Source organism: Tupaia chinensis, unplaced genomic scaffold (assembly GCF_000334495.1).
Source record: "Tupaia chinensis unplaced genomic scaffold, TupChi_1.0 Scaffold138910_1, whole genome shotgun sequence".
In the NCBI taxonomy this organism is placed as follows: domain Eukaryota; kingdom Metazoa; phylum Chordata; class Mammalia; order Scandentia; family Tupaiidae; genus Tupaia; species Tupaia belangeri.
Window position 1 is genome coordinate 959199 of NW_006198801.1, and position 18794 is coordinate 977992.

Here is an 18794-nt window from a genome sequence, read left to right on the forward strand (position 1 = left end):
AGCAGGAAACTGGTAAATAGGAGATGACTTTAAGAAGTTTATGGATTGGGGCCAGCAGGTAGCATGGTGGTTAAGGGCGCTGGAATCCCACGTGGCTGACCGTGGTTCGAGTCCTGGACCCGGTGGTTTGCTTTCTCACTTTCTTTCTCTCTCTCTCTCTTTCTCTCTCTCACTCACTCACTCTGTCCCTCTCTGGACAAATTAAAATGAATGAATGAATAAATAAATAAAGTTAAATAAAATAATTATTTAAAAAGAAAGTTGGGACCATCAGTTGGCATAATTAAAAAGTTAGGACTAGCAGTTGGCGTAGTGGCTACATCTCTGAACTCCCATTTAGTCGACTGCAGTTCGAGTCCCAGAGCTGGTGGCTTAAACTCACGCCAAGTGCGTGTGTGTGCATGCCCAAGATCTCAAGAGGAGAATGGAGGAGAAGGGATTGGGGCGTGGCCATCCCCCCAGGCGGTGATTTCCCGCTTTCTGTCTTTCTGTATCTCTGTTTTTCTGGTGAGTGCATACGCCCTATAGCAAAAACCTCTCCAAAAAAAAAAGTTTATGGACAATAAGCATTTTTGTTTTGTTTTGTTTTTTACTTGCCGAAGGGCACATACGCCTGCCAGAGAAAGAAAGGGCGAGGGAGAGAGTACCCCTCAATGGGGTGCGGTCATGCTGCAATCCGTCCTGCTCCCTTTCCCATCCTGTTGGGATTTGGGGCACACACACATGCCTGGCAAGTTTTTCAAGCTACTGGGGCCAGGACTTAAACCCATGGTTGGCCATGTGGGATCTAGCTCCCTTAACAACAAAGCCATGTGTCTGGCTCAGAAAATGAGGGGACGTATTCTGAAAAAAACTATTTATGGACTTTAACATTTTTTTGTGCCAAAATGAACTCATACTTTAATTTCCCTTTTCACAAACTTTTTGAAGTCCCTTCCCTAGCAATTGATATATAGTCACTCGTTGGAATCCTATCCAGCTATTAAAACTGAGGTGACTTCACGTTCAGTTATGTGAAGATGTATTGTGAAGATACAGACAGAAAAGCAAGAATAGACACATTACAGAGTGAACCAGCAAGTTGTTGGATGATGTTTATTATGATTCCATTTTCAGTGTTTTTTTAAAAAGTTACATACATTTAACCAACAAAGGAGTTGTAAAGAATTTTAACCAACAGATAAAAAGACTATCAGTCCCATAGAAGAATGGGTAAAGGTACAGGTCATTTACAGAGGAGATCATGCATATGGCCAGGAAGAACGAACGCGTGTTCCACCTCACTTGGGGATGACGATGGAGGATCACGTGGCTTCAGTGAATTAACTCAAATAGGGCTCGCAGAATGGGGCATGGCACATAGTAAATGCTCAGGAAATATTCTCTATTATTGAGAGTTGTTACCCCCCAAGGCATAGATTGATGGGGTCATGTCCAGGTGAACAGACAGGCTGGCAAAAGGGTGGGACCATCCAACTATGTTTTGGGCCAGAATCATCTGGGCCTGGACTGAGTCACCCCTAACCGCTGCTGTGTCTCCTGTTTTTCTGCAGAGCCTCTGTGGCATGTGCCCGCCCAGGCCAGGCTCTCAGCCATGGCTGGAAGCAGCGGGAGCAAGCACGGCTCCAGGCAGGACGCAGCAGGCAAAGATTCCCCCAACAGGCATTCCAAAGTGAGTCTGGGCCCCACCCTGCCCCACCTGAGGAGCCAGGCCTGCAGGAGCTGGCAGCTTCTCCGGCGCCTGACTGCTGTGGGCTGGGTAACTTTCCCTGAGAGTGGCCTCTGAACATCACACGTGAGCTCATCTTCCACCTTCGCCACCCTCCTCTAAGCAGGGGGGCTAAGTACTTGATCTGGAGTTACAGCCAGCCAGGTTCACGTCCTCTGGCTCCGGCTCTCAGGTCATCTTGGGCAAGTCCCTTCACCGCTTCAGCCTCAGTTTCCTTGCTGTTATGTCAGTGTGGTAGATTAACTGCTGTGACAGCCCTGAATCTCAGTGACTGCATGCAGTAGACCTTGTGTAACAACACATACTCAGTGAGCAGCTTTCCACAGGGTGATTCAGGAACCCAGTCTCCCTCCGTCCTGTGGCTCTGCTGTCCCTCTGGAGCCCCCTGCTGGGTCCCTCTATCTTTCCAATGGTGAAGTGGAAAGGAGAGAGCATCCAAGGGAGGAGAAGTCAGGAATCTCTCCTGCTTACATTGCATTAGCCAGGACTCCCTCCTGTGGCCACTGCAGGGGAGGCTGGGAGATGTAGTCATCTATCCAGGAGGAGAGAGTTTGGGTGAGTTCTTGGCAGTTTCTTTGCATCCACTCATGTGGTAGGTGTTCGAGGGACACTTACAACATGCTGGGTGTTAGGTGTAGTCATGTATCCAGGAGGAGGAGAGAGTTTGGGTGAGTTCTTGGCAGTTTCTTTGCATCCACTCATGTGGTAGGTGTTCGAGGGACACTTACAACATGCTGGGTGTTAGGACCACTGTGATGAAGAGGATGGACAGGCCCCTGTCCTCAGGAACCTGACATTCCAGTAGGAGCCACAAGCAGTAAGCAGATGAACAGATCCACGGTACGACACTGAGAAGTGATCCTTGCAAAGTGGAAGAAAAAGCAGCACAGTTAAGGGAAAAAAAAGTGACAATTACTACTGCTTTAGGAGATGTGATTGGAGATGACATTTGCGGGAGTGACCATTAGGCCAAAACCTTGAGTGAAGTAAAGGACAGTTCCTGAAAGTATCTGAAGGGAGAGCATTGCAGGCAGAGGGGTCAGCAAGGGCAAAGGCCCTGAGGTAGGAGCATGCCTGGCCTGCTCTGAGAACAGCGAGGAAGGTGATGTGGCCGGAGTAGGGAGACGAAGTTAGAGACCAGGACTTGGGACCTGATCATCAAGGCCGCGTGGGCTGTGGTGAGGACTCTCGCTTTCTCCTGAATGCAACAGAGCCACCGGCAAGCTCTGAGCAGGGACCTAACGTCGATGTTTGCAGCTTCTCTGATGACATGAAGAGAACAAACGGGGGGGAGGGGTGGAGGCAGAGAGACCAGGCGGAAGGCTGCTGTGATGGTCCAGCAGGGAACAGTGGTGACAGGACCAGCGTGGAACCACGGAGGTCCTGGATCTGTTCTGAAGACGTGGACAGCAGGGTTCTCTGTTGTACTAGACACAAAGCAGTCAGGAGAGTCTGTGGCCCATGGGTGGGGCAGCAGGAAGGCTGGTATACCATTCTGGAGACAGGTTTGAAAGAGAAGGCCTGGAGCTGTTTTAGAGGATTTGAGTTGGAGGCATGGGAAGCACTTTATATGTGTGTCATTTGTTCCTCCAAGCAACCCCATGAGGCTGGCTCTTTATCACCCCCCATTTTACAGATGTGGAAACTGAGGCAGAGAAGGTATATCGGTTGCCCAAGTAACACAACCAGTGGGCGGGGAGCCAGGATTCAAAGCTGGCTGGGTCCAAAGCTCACACTCCGACAGAAGGTGGGCTGAGGACAGGGGATGGCCCCTGCTCTGGAGTCTAGAAATGACATACTTCCCTTGCCTTCCAGGGAGAACCTCAGTACTCAAGTCATTCCAGCAGCAATACCCTCTCCAGCAACGCGTCCAGCAGCCACAGTGACGATCGCTGGTTCGACCCTCTAGACCCCCTGGAGCCAGAACAAGACCCCCTCTCCAAGGGCGGCTCCAGTGACAGCGGCATCGACTCCACCCTCTACACCTCCAGCCCCAGCTGCATGTCCCTGGCCAAGGCACCTCGGCCCGCCAAGCCACACAAGCCCACAGGAAGTATGGGCCTGTGTGGCGGGGGGCGCGAGGCCGTCAGCCGGTCCCACCACACAGAGAGGCGGCGGGAGGTCTCACCTGCGCCTGCAGTTGCCGGCCAGAGCAAGGGCTACCGACCGAAGCTGTACTCCTCAGGCTCCAGCACCCCCACCGGCCTGGCCGGGGGCAGCCGAGACCCGCCAAGGCAGCCCAGGTAAAGCATTGTACCTAGTCCAGGTCCTTCAGGGTCCTGAGCACCTTCCACTTCCTCCGCAGTTCGGACGGTGGGGTCCCCCTCTCCAGAAGCATGCCCAAGGGCACGTGTTTACACCCTAGCTTGCTCGAAATTGAGAGGCTCCTAGACCACCCTCTGCTGCCCATTCTTAGCTTCAGGGATCCCAGGTAGAGGGAGAGAAACCCCTGGCTTCTCCCAGTCTTCCCCTGTCTGCTGCTCTCTGACCATGTCCTTTTCCCTCTCTGTCTGCTGAAAGACCAGTGGTTTTTCTGCTCTGTGGGGATCACAGACTGTATTGGCAGTCATAGGAAACTTTGACCCCCACAGTGGCTTAGACAGAAGTTTAACAGTCCCTTGACGTGAAGTCCAGAGAGTACAGATGCAGGTTGTGCACCAGCTCAAGGGGACTGAAGAACTGGTTCTGTCTTCCTGCCCCGCACCTTGCCATGCTGGCTTGTGTCTCCCTGGTCTCAATAGGGCTGTGGTCCCTCGGGATTGGCAGTGAGGGAGCAGAGAACAGAGGGAAAGGTTGCAGCATCTGTGCGGTTCTATGGGGAAGGTAAACACTCTCCCAGACCCCCCTGGAGCCAACGTGTCACTTAGCCAAACCAGCTACAAGGAAGTCTGTGAGCTCGTGGTTTGGCCATCCAGGCTCTGTAGTAGAGGATGGTGATCCCCAAACGGTCCCCTAAAGTTCCAAGTGGATGCTGATGCTGCCAGTCCCAGAATGATGCTTTCCGACAGCCACTGGTAAAGGGGTGAGCATGAGCGGAAGCGAGTGTGGTCAGGTGGTGACCAACCAACAGCATGGAGTCTGGACCACCTACATGTTGAGATTCTAATGAAAGTGGTAAAGCACCTCCCAGAAAGTGCACAGAGGTGGACGATCGTTCAGTGGAGCCACCAGGCTCAGCCTTGGCCACCGAGCCCCTCAGAGTTCGCTGGCTCCAGGCAGGGATCTCCGAGCTGCCGTCTCCAGTGCTAACCCCAGGGCCACAGCCTCACCTCCCTTCCCTAACATACCTGAGTGGAAGTCAAGGACCCCTATGTGTCCAGAACCCCTAAGGGGGCTAAAGACCTTCTTGGTGCAGTGAGTCTTCCTCCCCTTGGCTTTCTGGTGCCTTTGCCAGTCCTCAAACCCACAGCCCCCACCACACAGGGCACGTGCATTCAGGCAGGCTTTGGCCCTCTTTGACCATCACCCACAGTAAAATCGTGTCTGTGAGTGTACAGAAATATCTGTAGAAGGTGACGCAGCGGGCTCCTGAATGATACTCAGCCTTCCTGCGTGCGATGTGCTTTGATCTCGTCTGTCTAATGAGGTTTAATGCTCATCAAGCCCTGCTCCAGAGGTTTCATGACTTAGCAGCGCTTCTCTGCCAGATGTGAAAACTGCCATGCAGAGGGTGACTGGAGTGTGCTCCCCGGGTGCCTTGATCCTGGGAGTTCCCCAAGTAAAGGAGCCCAGAAGGGCCCAGGTGGGAGAGACAGACAGACAGAGACTCTCTGAGCAAGCCAGCTCTCTGCCTCAGTCCGCCTCCTTAGACAAGTAACCCTTGACCTTTTGAACTCAAGATTCTTGAATAACTTCTTCATTTATGTACTGGTTCATTTGACTCAGATATTTCTTGGGAATTTGTTCTGTCCTAGTCACTATGTTGTTAGCTGAGGACAGAGGGACTCAAGAATTTGTGGTGGAGGTGCAGCAGGTGGCATAGTGGTTATGGTGCTGGATTCCCATATGGTCAACTGCAGTTCGAGTCCCAGACCCAGCAGGTTGAGATCCACGCCAGGCACGTGTGCATGCCCGCCCAAAATCCTGAGAGGAGCATGGAAGAGAAAGGATTGCAGTGTGGCCATCCTCCTTGGGGAGTGGTTTCTCACTCTCTGTCTCTTTGTCTCCAGCAAGATCACATACCCCTATTGCAAAACTCTCTCTTAAAAAGAAAGTTTGTGGGAAAACGGAATTAAATGCAAGTTGATTTTGGTACAAAAATATTTTGCAATCCCTGAGTAGTTTTTTAATAAGATGCATTATCTACAAACTTGAAGTCTCCTCCCACCCGTTAATGAGCATATTCTGACCAGTCCCCCAGCAGCCCTCACCACAGCCCATGACTGAGTGAGGGAAACAGATGAGAATCAGATCATCACTGAGAGCATTGTAAAATTGCATCATCTAGAGGGACAAGAGGCCATGAGAGTCTACGGGAGGGGGCCACATGTCCCAGTGTTGGTAGCTCCTGTTCTGGGCCTAGGCCCGCGTTGGACCTGAACCCTGTTCAACCTTGTGAGGCTTTAAAACTCGCAATAGGCTGAGGCAGGAAGACGGTGTAGAATTACTGTGTGTCTGAGAGAAGGATTTGCTGAACCCAGAAATGAAGGGAATAAAATGGGAGAGGAGCCCTCTGTAAAAGCGGGCCCTGCGGTTGGGAGCTTTAATTTGCATATAGACAATTGATGCTAATTGCAAATCATTCTTATCTACTCATTAAAGCTGCTTCCTGAAGTTTTCTCCTAGGCAACCAGGCTTTAGTGTAGAGCAGCATTTCCCAAAATGGGGTGCTTGAGGTGATTTGGGTGGTTCAGGGAGGAAAATGTTTTATTTTAAACAGATACATGTTTGCTTTAATGAGTATTAGGAAAGTGTTGCCAGCTTATCCCCTGATTCTACAGATACTGCCTAGGACCAGTTCCGGAAAGTAAAAGGAATTGATTTAAATAAACATGTACACGGTGAATAAGAATATGAGCTCCTGAGACAGCCTGGCTGGGCTCAAGTCCTCTCTCGACTGTGTGGCCCAAGGCAAGTGACTGAACCTCTCTGGGCCTCTGTTTCCTCATCTGCAAAACGGGGGCTAAATTACTTACCTACCACATAGGGATGTGGCGAAGATGAAATGAGCCTTTGAACGGTGTTTGGCAATAGACCTCAAGCCTGGCTATCATGGCGGAGGGGAAGTCATTCTATGAAAAGGAAAATGGGACCAGCCTGTGGCACAGTAGTAACACAGTGCTCTGCGATGCTGGAACCACATGCGAAGGTCCTGGGTTCGTGTCCCAAGTCCTCCCTCTGCACCCCTCTGATGGAGGCCAGTTGAGGCTGGGGGTGAATTGCACCATGAAGACCCTGTTAGGAATGTGTATGTCTCTAAAATAAATAAGTAAGCTTTATTTTAAAAATATTTAAATGAGGCTCTGCCTCAGACTAACTAAATAAGAATGTTTCCTATGGGCAAACCCTGTTACAGGCAGTGCTGGGGACACTGTGGTAACTGAGACAGCCCCAAGCCTATCCTCTCAGAGCTCAAAGTCCGGGGGGGGGGAGGGGGTACAGCTCTATTCTAGAGTGGGAGGACCAGGTGAGAGAGACACTAGAGGGGCTTCCTGGAGAACAGGAAAGTCAGGTGAGCAAGCATTCCACACAACGTAGTGATTCCCACCTGCCCTCCCTCTCCATGATCTTCCCACTGAGGCACAAGATCCCTGCAGGCACCGAGGCCACATGTACCTCTGCCTCCCGTTATGGCCAGCCTGCCAGGTGCTGACCGCACTTCCCTGCATCCATAGCCAGCAACCTTGTACATCTGCTGTCATCGGTCCCTTCCCTAAGGCCAAGCTAGAATGACAGCCTGCTGTCCAACCCGGCCCTGCAGGGCAGGCACCTTAGTCTGAGCAGGCCTGGTGAAGCGCTCAGTATTGCTCATGTCTCTACTTTCCTAGCACTGTGTAGGAGAGAGACACAGGGGAGTGGGATGAGAAAGCCCCCACGGGGATGGCCACACCACAGTCCCATCTCTTCCATTCTCCTCTCATGATTTGGGGCACACACGCACTACACACACCCTGTGTGTTTTTCAAGCCAGCAGGTCTGAGACTTGAACCATGCACTCAGCCATGTGGGAGCCAGCTATCTTATCCATGCCACCAACTGGTCTTGTAGAATAGAACTGTGTACTTATTCACAAGTGCCTGCTGGGTGCCAGCCCTTCTCCTGGGCACTGGAACCAAGTGGACCAGGGTACAGACTGTCCAGGCATTGTCAGGGTATCAGGGAAGACAGCCAGAAAATAATGACAAAAGTCATGAGTGAATTATGCTTAGGGGACAACCTGAGGGGAGACCCAGTGGTATCTGAGAATGGACTAACTAAATAAGTTAGTTAGTTAGACACCCCAGGATGGGGGTGTCGAATCTAGCCTGGAGGCAGGGATAATGTCCCTGTGCCAAAGATAAGGACAAGAAGGAGTAGTAAGGTCAAGGGACGGGTGCCTGCTGAGATACTCTTTGGTTTTTGTTTTGTTTTGTTTTTGCTATAGGGCACACGTACTCACCAGAAACAAAAAGAGGAAGAGGGAAAATGAAAAAGTACCTCCCTCAGGGTGGCTTGCTATGGGGTCTTCACATTTTTCTATGAGAAGACTTTTCCAACAACCCAGTCTGATCCTTTTTCTACCATTCTTCTCTCAGGATTTTGGGCACATATGCACACGTGTTCTAGGATTCACACTACAGTTAGCCATGAGAGATCCAGCTGCCCTAATGCCCATTTCATCTGCTGTCTCCCCCCACCCCTTATTTTTTTCTCTACTTTTTTTCTTTTTCTTTCTTTTCTTTTTTTTTTTTTTTTTTTTTTTTTTTTTTTGAGAGGTTCTTGCTACAGGGCACGTGTGCTCGCTAGAAAGACAGAGAGGGACAGAGAGACAGAAAGCGAGAAATCACCCCCCAGGGGGAATTCTACGCCGCAATCCCTTCTCCTCCATTCTCCTCTCGGGATCTTGGGCATGCACGCACATGCGCCTGGTGTGAGTTTAAGCCACCGGCTCCGAGACTCAAACCACGGTTGACTGCATGGGAGTCCAGCGACATAGTCATTACACTAACTGCTGGTCCCAACCCTCCCTATTTTTTTTTTTAAACTTTATTTCTTCCATGAGAATGAAAGAGAGAGAGATAGCACCCTCAATAGGCTCTTCACCCTGCAGTCTCCTCTGGCCTGAATCATGAGTTTGCATATACATACCCAGCATGCTCAGGGAGGTCCTGGGATGTGAACCTGGGACCTTTCCCATGTGTTTTCAGTTGGGTTACCGTTGTGCCACCACCTGGCCCAAGGTGAGAGATTCTTGATCCATGGTAAGTAGCATGGGTGTTTGCATTGTTACTGGGCATGAAATTGTATGTAAATGATTTGCACACTGCTGTATCAGAGGTACTTTGCCATTTAAAAAAAGATAAAGGTGGCATGTAGAGTTACGCTTACAAGAAGAGCAGCACGTGCAAAGGCCCTGTGGTGAGGAGGAAAATAGTGCCAGCAAGATACTGTGGCTCCAGTGTAGAACCATACTAGAGGTAGAGAGGTGATGGGTGGGAGGGTGGGGAGGTCAGCAGGGGCCAGACCACTCAGGGCCCTACTGGCCCCATGATGGAGTCTGGATTCGATCTTACAATCAGTGAACAGCACGGAAGAGTTTCAGCTAAGAGGACAGCATTGGCAGATTTGTGTTTTGAAAGATGATGCTGGGAGCAAGAGAGGAGGTAAAGTCTCAGGGAAGGAGCTGGGGCCAAGATTTTAGTGGGAAGGACGCAGGCTGGCCTGCTGGCCAGTGCCACTGTGGATGTGTCCACAGGTGGCAGCACCAGGATGTGAAGAGAGAGGGAGGCATGGTTCTGGGCAGGGCCAGCGAGCTACAAGAGAGTCCAACTGGACTGCTGGGTGTTCAGAGGCCGCCACAGACTGGAGGCACCCGGGAGAGGAGAGTGAGCTAGACCGCCAACGGCAATGTTGGTCTTAGGTTCACTGAGCAGTGCAGCGCCTGCTGTGGACGGGCCGGGCATTGTTCCAATCTCCGCAAACACTGCAGCGTAGCAGAGGAAGCGGGGAGTCTTCTCTGTGGAGCTGGCCTTCTGGAGAGCGAGCAGGATGGGCAGATGACTGGACAACTATGTGGTGACCATGCCGGGCGGTGACAAGTGCCAGGGAGAAGAAATGAGCAGAACAGAGGGGGCTCCCGGAGGCCTCTCGAAAGGGTGGTGTATTGCAGGAAGTGAGGGGGGAATCCAGGCATTGGTCATTTACTCCGATCCTGAAATGGTCAGGTTCTCGGAGCAGCGGGGCCAAGGTGAGAACGGCAGGAGGGCAGAGGCCTGCTTCTGGCAGGCTTGTAGCCATGGGCAGATGCTGGGATTTGGTTCTGAGGAACATGGGAGCCATGGGAGGCATTTGAGCATGTAATCTGACTTACATTTGTAAAACCACCACTCTGAGCTATTCTGGGGAGAATGGACTGTTTCACAGGGAGGCTGCCAGAAAGGGAACAGGCCCTGCCATGCCCGAGCAGGGAACCCCCCCCACCCACTCCGTTCCCTGGGCTCCGTCCCTGCTGTGGAAACCACTGCAGCCTGTAGCAGCTTGTGCCCATCATGACTTCAACAACTTCGCAGACACTCCCCCTAGACATGCGTCATTTGAGCCCGGCTGCCAGGCACACTGCCTGGCGCCAGCGCTTGCTGTGGGCACCGCAGTGGGCTGCGTGATCCCAGGCGGGCAGCCACCTGGCCCCCCGCCCTCTCCTGAGGCAGCACACGCTGCAGAGCTCTCCGGGTTTCCAGAGCAATTTGTCAGCTCTGTTTAGGGCAATCAGAGGCTCTCTGCTCCACGTGGAGCTGACGCAGCCGGGCGTTCCCAGGCAGGCAGGAAGCACGTGGCCTTGCTTCTCCAGGCGGTGCCAGGAGTCTCCGGGATACCCTCCTGGGGGCACAGCCCTGAAAGGTAATCTGGGGGCCTTGGGATCAGCTGGGACCCACCCTGTCTGTCTGTGTGTGTTAGGTGACTGGGGTCCCACGTGACAAAGACCTCCCCACTCAACTTGGGAAAAGGAACCCACACTGTCTTCTGGAACCTAAGGGAAGGAGGGAGCCATGCAGAGATCTGCGGGGAGAGGGAGCAGTGCAAAGGCCCTGAGGGCAGCTCTCCTTCTGTGTACGAGGAACAGCTCCCGTGCAGCTGGAGCAGAGTGAGGGAAAGGAAGAAAAAAAAAAGAAGGCAGAGGAAAGGGGGTGGATGTACAGGGCCTCGCGGGAGGCTCGGCTGTTACCCTGAGTGAGGGGGAATCACAGAGAGTCCTGATCTGACTTCAAGTTCACAGGGTCCCCCTGGGAGGCTGGGGAGGATGCAGGAGGAGCCGGAGAGTCCAGGGGAGAGGCTGCTGCCGTGATCCAGGTGGGCAATGCTTAGTGAAAGCGGCAAGCAGAAGGTAGATTAGGATCTGTTGGGAGTCTTTCCCCCTCATTTCTCGGCTTCCACTCCATGAAGACCTGTCACTTCTGCTCAGGCCACAGGGCAGAAGGTGGCCCCTCCGCGGCTCCTCCACTGGAGCGTAAAACTCCAGCCACAAGCAGGGACCAGTTCACCTCTGAAGCCATGGCAGACAGCAGGGAGAGAGCGAGACTGGTCCAGGAGTTAAGGCCAAGTGGCAAGGGGCCGCCGGGGCCTGCCTGGGAATGTGTGAGTGAGCAGAGTTGTGTCCTGGGCTTGGCCTGTGTCCTGGTCACAGACCCACCACCTACCACCTGTGTCATCCTCAACAGGCTCCTTGGTTCCCCTGAGGCTCGTCTGTAAACTGGGACGGTAATAGGATCTGTGGTATGAGGTTGCGAGGATGAACTGAGAACACGAGCTAAGACGGGGCCTGAGATATAACCAGGGTTCAGTATAGCTGCTGCTGTTTCATTTTCAGTTACTGTATATTTATCATGGTGATTGTCAGAGAGTACAGGGTGGTGGTTAAAAGCATTAGCTCTTGGGGCCAGCAGGTGGTGGGGCAGTTAAGGTGCTGGACTCCCACATGGCCAACCGTGGTTCGAGTCTAAGACCCAGCTGCTTGAAAATCACGCTAGGCACATCTGCCTGTGTTCCCAAAATCTCAAAAGGAGAATGGAGAAGAGGTTTGGTGTGACTCCTCCCTGGGGGATGATTTTGCACTTTCTATCTCTCTCTCTGCAGAGAGCACATGTGCCCTACGTCAAAAAAAAAAAAAGCATTGTCTTTCAAGCTAGACTGCCTAGGTTTGCATCCTAGCTCTGCCCCTTATTTAGTTTCTCTGGGTCTCAGTTTCCCCACTTGAAACATGAGGTTGGTGGTCGCTCCTGCCTCTAGGGACACTGGGGTGGCTCAGTGAGGTGTTATCAGCAAGGTGCTTACAACAGGGTCTGACCACATCCAGAGGCCCAGAGCAGTCACTGCTGTCATTACAGCCACCACTGTGCCACCACTGGTCCAGAAGGCAGGGGCCAAGCCTGCTCCTTGTTGGATGTCACCCACCTGGGACCACCTGGCCGGCCTCCTTCAGAGTCCCCAGGATGGAGTGGACCAGAAGTTGGAGTGATTTCTCTGCCCACAGATTTATCTGTGGCTTTTTTAATCTTTGTAAGCCACTAATCCTTTACTCCAATAAAATCTTAAATACTCCCCTAACATATAAACCAGATAAACACTCAGCCTCTGGTTGAAGATGGAGTGAAAGTGAGAGCAGGATCTCTGAGGCCTGTGTGAGCCTTAGCTTGGGAGCTGAGACAGCGGGCGGGGTTAGGAATGGACAAAAATCCTCAGGGCCATACGATCGACCTCATCCTTCCTTTCTCAGCTCAGATGGCACTCCTCCGCAGGGCACCCTGCCTGACCACTGTCAGCGTTGTGAAGTCCACACCAGTGTTGTACACTTTGTGCTCCCTGGACATCTCCCCACCAATGAATAACTTCTTTTAAATTATTTTATTTAATTTTGTTTATTCATTTATTTTTTAATTTTATCAGAGTGAGACACAGAGAGGGAAGGTGAGAAAGCAAGCCACCGGGTCTGGGGGTCTGGAACTCAAACCATGTTGGGCCATATGGGAGTGTCCAGCATCTTAACCACCACGCCACCTGCTGGTCCCACCAATGAATAACTTTTACCCCATTAATAGATGTTGGATTGTGGGAAACACCCTTACTGGCTTTTTTATTCCAGTCTGAGAGTCTCTCCTTTCGATCAGAATATTTAAACCATTCACATATAACCCAATTATTGATAGCTATTGTATTAACATTGGCCATTTTTCTATTTGTTTTCTAGATGTCTTTCTTGCTCCTCTGTTGCTCTGCTTTAAGTAAATATTATTTGGGGACCAGAAATGATGTAATGGTTATGTTGCTGGACTCCCACATAGTCGACTATGGTTCCAGTGCTAGACTCGGTGGTTTAAAACTCTCACTGGACGCATGTGCGTGCGTGCCCAAGATCCCAAAAGGAGAGTGGAAGAGAAGGGATTGCAGTGTGACCATATCCCTAGGGGATGATTTCTCACTTTCTCTCTGTCTCTCTCTGTCTTTCTGGCAAGCGCACATGCCCTATAGCAAAAATCTCTGAAAAATAAATAAATAAATAGGGACCTGCAGATGGCGTAATGGCGTATGTCACCGGACTCCCATGTAGCCGGCCTCAGTTCAAGTCCTGGACCCAGTGGCTTGAATCTCATGCCAAGTGTATGTGTGTGTGCCCAAAATACTGAGAGTAAAATGGAGAAGGGATTACAGTGTGACCATCCCCCCGTGGGGTGATTTCTAGCTTTCTGTCTCTCGCTCTCTCGTGGTCATTCCACTTTTGTTTAACTGGTTTTTTTTTTAGTTCTTATATGCACCTATCAGTGTTTAGGTTAAAACTAACAATTCCAATAGAATATAGAAACTTTTCTCTGGTATAGCCCTACTCATTTTTCCCTTCTCCGTTGTGCTATTATATCCCCTATGTGTTATAAACCCAGCACAGTGTTTGAAAGCATAAATTGGGCCAGCTCTGTAACCTGGTGGTTAAGGCAGCCAGATCCCACATGGCTAACCCACAGTTCAAATCCCGGACTCAGAAGCTTGAAAAACACTCTGGGGACATGTGCATGCATGCCAGATCCTGATAGGACAGGAAAATAGAGAAGAGATTGTGACCTGACCATTCTTCATGGGGGAGGTGCCTTCTCCCTCGCCCTCTGTCTCTCTCTGGAAGGCATTGCTCCTCTTGGCAAAAAAAAAAAAAAAAAAAAAATTTTAATAATAAATCTTTTTAAAGCTTTTTAGAGCTTCTTACCGTTCACCACAAATATGCATTCTCAAGCTCTCCATTTCTCTCTCCACACTCAGGTCACGCACTGTCTGGAGTCGTTTCTTTCAGTTTAAGGACTTATTATTTCATGTTAGGCAGATGTACTCGTGACATTTTCTTGGCCTTTGCCTATCTACGAACATCTTCATGTTTCCTTCATTTTTGAAGGATAGTTTGGCTGGATGTAGAATTATTGGTTAATGGGTTTTTCTTTTACCACTCGAAAGTAAAACGAAAATGAAAGTCACATTCTAGTCCATTGTTTCATGTGAGAAGTCAGCAGTTTGTCGTATTGATACTCCTCTGTATGTGATAAATCTTCCTTCTCTTGATGTTTCCCAGATTTTTATCTTTAAAAAACAAAAAAGACTCGGTCATTTTATTCCAGGACCCATTCATGTTTTGAAGCTTGTAGGGGCTTTTGTTTGTTTTGTCATAGGGCACATGCACTCACCGAAGAAAGAGAAAGGGGGAAAGTGGGAAATCATCTCCTATGGGGGATGGCCATGCTGCCGTACTGTTTTTTCCATTCTCCTCTCAAGATTTGGGGCACACAAGCACACTCACCCTGTGTCATTTTCAAGCCTCCCAGTCCAAGACTCAAACCATGCAGCTGGCTCTGTGAGATCCAGCACCTTAACCTCCACACCACCTGCTGGCTCCCAAGATTTCTATCAGTGTTTGACTTTCAGCTGTCTTTTGCAATATGAGTCTTTTTGTATTTCTCCTGCTTATGGTTTATTGAGCTTCTTAGATGTGTAAGATTAATGTTTTTTTTAATTAAATTTTAAGAAGTTTTCAGCCATTTATTTCTTGGACCTATTTTTTCTGTCCCTCTGTGTCCTCTCCTTCTGAAACTTAGAGCACACAAGTCGGTGCCCTTGATGTCATCCAAAGGTTCTGTTCTAGAACGTCCTTGTTTACCAAGCTAGAGGTAGGGGGAGGCCACAGATTCCTTCTGTTCTTACCCAAAGTTCAGCCATTTTCCAGGCATAAATGGTTCTTAAATTGTTGTATGCCTTGGGTTAATTTTCAGAGTGCTGAAGTGGTTGTTTTTTGTCTTTCTGTCCTCTTTGAGGAGAGAATTTGCCAGTTTTCTCATCTGGCTGTAGCCCAAATCCCCATCCTTTATATTGCTAAACTGACCACCTAGGAGGACTTACTAATTTATGCTCCAAAGGCATTAACTCCCTCATTGAATACCTCTTACTAAAAATGAAAGTGTAGTTTTAATAAACATTTTTAAAAGTTGATTGGCTGCAGGGCCAGCAAGAGGCGTGGATTTTCACATGGCCAACTCCACAGTTCAAGTCCCAGACCTGGTGACTTAAAAACTATGCCAGGCACGTGTGAGCATGTGCCCAGGATCCCAAGAAGAGAATGGAGGAGAGGGGATTGTGGCATGACCATCCTCCCTAGGGGTTGATTTCTCACTTTCCCTCTCTCTCTCTCCGTCTCTCTCTGATGAGCGCACATGCCCTCATGCACATGGCCCGAAAAAAGTTGATTGGGTCCCCAAGTTGGTTCTTATTGATGACACTAGGTTCATAGTAGCATTGATTCAACAAGAATCCGGCATTTGAGATATCTAGCTATGGTTTAGACTAGGTCAGCTGCAATGGTATCTGACATGTAGCAGGTACTCAAAAATATTTGTAGCTTGGCCTCGGTGGCATTGGTGGTAGTGTGCTGAAATGCAGAGCTGGGGGCCATATGGCCGACTGTGCATTTGGGATCCCAGTCAAGTTGATGTACTGGGCACATGTATGAGTGTCCTATATTCTAACAGGCCAGCAGGCTGGGAAAGTGTTTGTGGCGTGGTGAGACCCCACTGGGGGTGCCCCTCTCTGTCTGTCTGTCTCTCTATCGTGTATTTTCTGTCATGAATTTTTTTTTTAATTCGAATGAATCGGATACATAGCAAAATATATTTTAAGTTGAAGCCAGCAGGTAACGTGGTGGTTAAGGCACTGGATTCCCATGCAGCCAACCATGGTTTGAGTCCTGCACCTGGCGACTTACTTTTTTACTTTCTCTTTCTCACTTCTCTCGCTGGTGAGCACACGTGCCCTATAGCAAATTTAAAAATTATAATACATAAAAACTAAAAAAGAATTTGTTTTAATTATTTTATTTAACTTTATTTTCATTTGACCAGAGAGGGACAGACTGAGAAAAGGAAAATGAGAAAGCAAGCCACCAGGTCTGGAGCTTGAACCAAGGTCAGCCATGTGGGAGTCCAGCACCATAACCACCATGCCACCTGCCGGCCCCCAAAAATATATATGTATATTAAGTTTAAAAGAATCACAATTTACAGCACAGTGTATGAGTGTGATTCCAGTTATGTAAAAATACACATAAAAGTCCCTTTCCTCTGATTGTGAACACATGTATGGAGAGTGAAGATGACTTTTCAAAATCCACAGAGGTACCAGGTGTGTTAGAAGAGTTTCCAGGGGTTCTCTTGGGGGCTGTGCAGGCAGCTTTTCCTTTTTTCTATATAGGCTTCGTGTTGAAATTGTCCACAGCAGTAATACCAAGGAGTCTTCAAAGAGTTCCAGGAAAGTGCACAGTATGTGCATGGGTTTCAAAAATTTTTGCACCAAAATAAACTCATATTATAATTCTATTTTTCACAAACGTTTTGAACCTTGGTGCATTTGTATCTCTATATGGAAATGCACTTTTTTGATTCCCAAGAGTAGATTTCAGTAGATTCATTCTGCCAAATGTGGGATGGGTTTGATTTTTTTTTTTTCTTTCATTTTCACTTTGCAGTGACATGGGTTCGAGGGCTGGCTACTCCGCTCAGGTTTACAAAACTGCCAGTGCAGAGACTCCTCGGCCCTCACAGCTGGCCCAGGCCAGCCCCTTCCAGCTCTCCACCTCCGTCCCCAAGTCCTTCTTCTCCAAACAGCCTGTGCGCAATAAGCACCCAACGGGGTGGAAAAGAACAGACGAGCCCCCGCCACGGCCGCTTCCCTTCACTGACCCAAAGAAGTAAGTGCGTGCACGCCCGGTGAGGTGCCTGTGAGAGCCAGGCCGGGGTGTCTCTGGAGCAGGAAGAGGGTGATGCCTCCCTCCCTCATCAAAAAGATGGCTCTGTGCCAGTCTGCCTACTGGGGAAATAGCTGTGAACAAGACAGACAGAGATCCCTCCTCAGGGAGCTGGCATTCCAGTTGGGATGGCAGGCAGTACATAAAGTAAATAAACGCAGGTCAGCCTGTAACATGATGGTGAAGGCAGCTGGATCCCACATGGTCAAGTGTGCATTTCAAGTCCCAAACTCGGCAGCTTGAAAATCACCAGGAGTGTTTGTGTGTGTGCTCAAAAATCCCAAAAGGAAGATGGAGAAGAAGGGATTGCAGTATAGCCATCCCCTCTGAGGGGTGCTTTCCTTCTTTCTCCCTCTCTCTTGCAATTGCATGTGCTGTGTAGCAAAATTTGCATGAGGGAGGTCAGATGGTGGGTTGGCACTGTGTGGTGTCTGAATGAGGAACATTCCGGGCAGAAGGAATAGCAGCTGCAAAGACCTAAGGTAGGAGTCTGCAAGGCCTGCAGGAGAGACCAGCTGGCTGGAACAGTGTGGGGAGCGACAAGGAGAGAGTAGTGGGACATGAGGTCAGAGATCGAGGGGACAGATCGGGAGAGCTTTAGCATCGGCTTTGAGTAAGGCAGAGCCAGAGGAAGGAGGGACGTAATCTAAATTAGATGCTCGAGAGGTTCCTGGGCTGTGTGTGGGAAACAGCCTGCGCCTGCGAGGGGGCAGGAAGGACAGACCGAGACAGGGCTGGAGCAGGACAGGAGCAGGGGGAGTGGTAGTAGAAAGTGAGTAAGAAATCGTAATTCGTTTTTAATGGGAAGAAATTTTAAACGAATGTGATAATGGGGCAGATTTGGAATCAATGATCTGAAGCAGGAGCAGACTGGGTTTGCCAGCAGGTGGGTGTGATGTGACAGAAGGAGAGAGGTCAAAGGTGCTGCTGTGTCTTGAAGCCTAGGAGATAGATGTGCCTTGAGCTGAGCTGGACTGGGAAAGTTCGGGAGTTCGAGTCCAGATGTGTCACAGTTGACATCCAAGCAGAGGGCAGGAGGAAGCAATGGAGCTCAGCAGGGAGCACAGTCTGGAGGAAGAACTGGGGGTGTTATCAGCTCGAAGCTCTGAAGCTGGGCAAGCTCCCCCAGGCCAGGAGTATGGATGGAGGAGAGGTTAGGACTGAGCCCAAACTCTCGACACTCAGCAGACCCATGGAGCGGCCAGTCAGGAGGCTAACCAGGCACTGCTGCCCACGAGGTGGGAGACGCCCAGGCCACCATGGGGTTCTGGGAGCTGGGATGATGCCCATGGGGGGTCAGATCAGAACTAAATAGAGTTGGGACTCACAGAGGTCCCTGGAGAACTCAGGAGAGGGGCCTAAGGCAGGACTGAGGCAACTGTGTGGGCAGCTGGTTTGAGGCGCTTGCCTGTAAAGTGATGGGGGAAGTGCAGTTAAAGGGTTTCTGGAGACCAGCAGGTGGCATGGCGGTGAAGACACTGGAGTCCCACATGGCTGACTGGTTTCAATCCCAAACCCAGCAACTTGAAACTCACGCTGGGTGCACATGCGTGAGTACGTGCATGCATGCCCAAAATCCCAGGAGGAGAAGGGATTGCAGCATAA

At 50.1% G+C, this 18794-nt stretch overlaps 1 protein-coding gene across 1 annotated transcript in view; it reads left to right on the top strand.

Annotated features, from left to right (window-relative positions):
* Nucleotides 1-18794, top strand: part of SIPA1L3 (signal induced proliferation associated 1 like 3) — a 274665-nt gene that overhangs the window by 225299 nt on the left and 30572 nt on the right. Inside the window, exons 14-16 of the mRNA XM_006161714.3 lie at nt 1554-1672; nt 3545-3972; nt 16911-17132. Of these exons, the coding sequence (XP_006161776.1) occupies nt 1554-1672; nt 3545-3972; nt 16911-17132 (769 nt within the window). The remainder of the gene's footprint in view (nt 1-1553; nt 1673-3544; nt 3973-16910; nt 17133-18794) is intronic.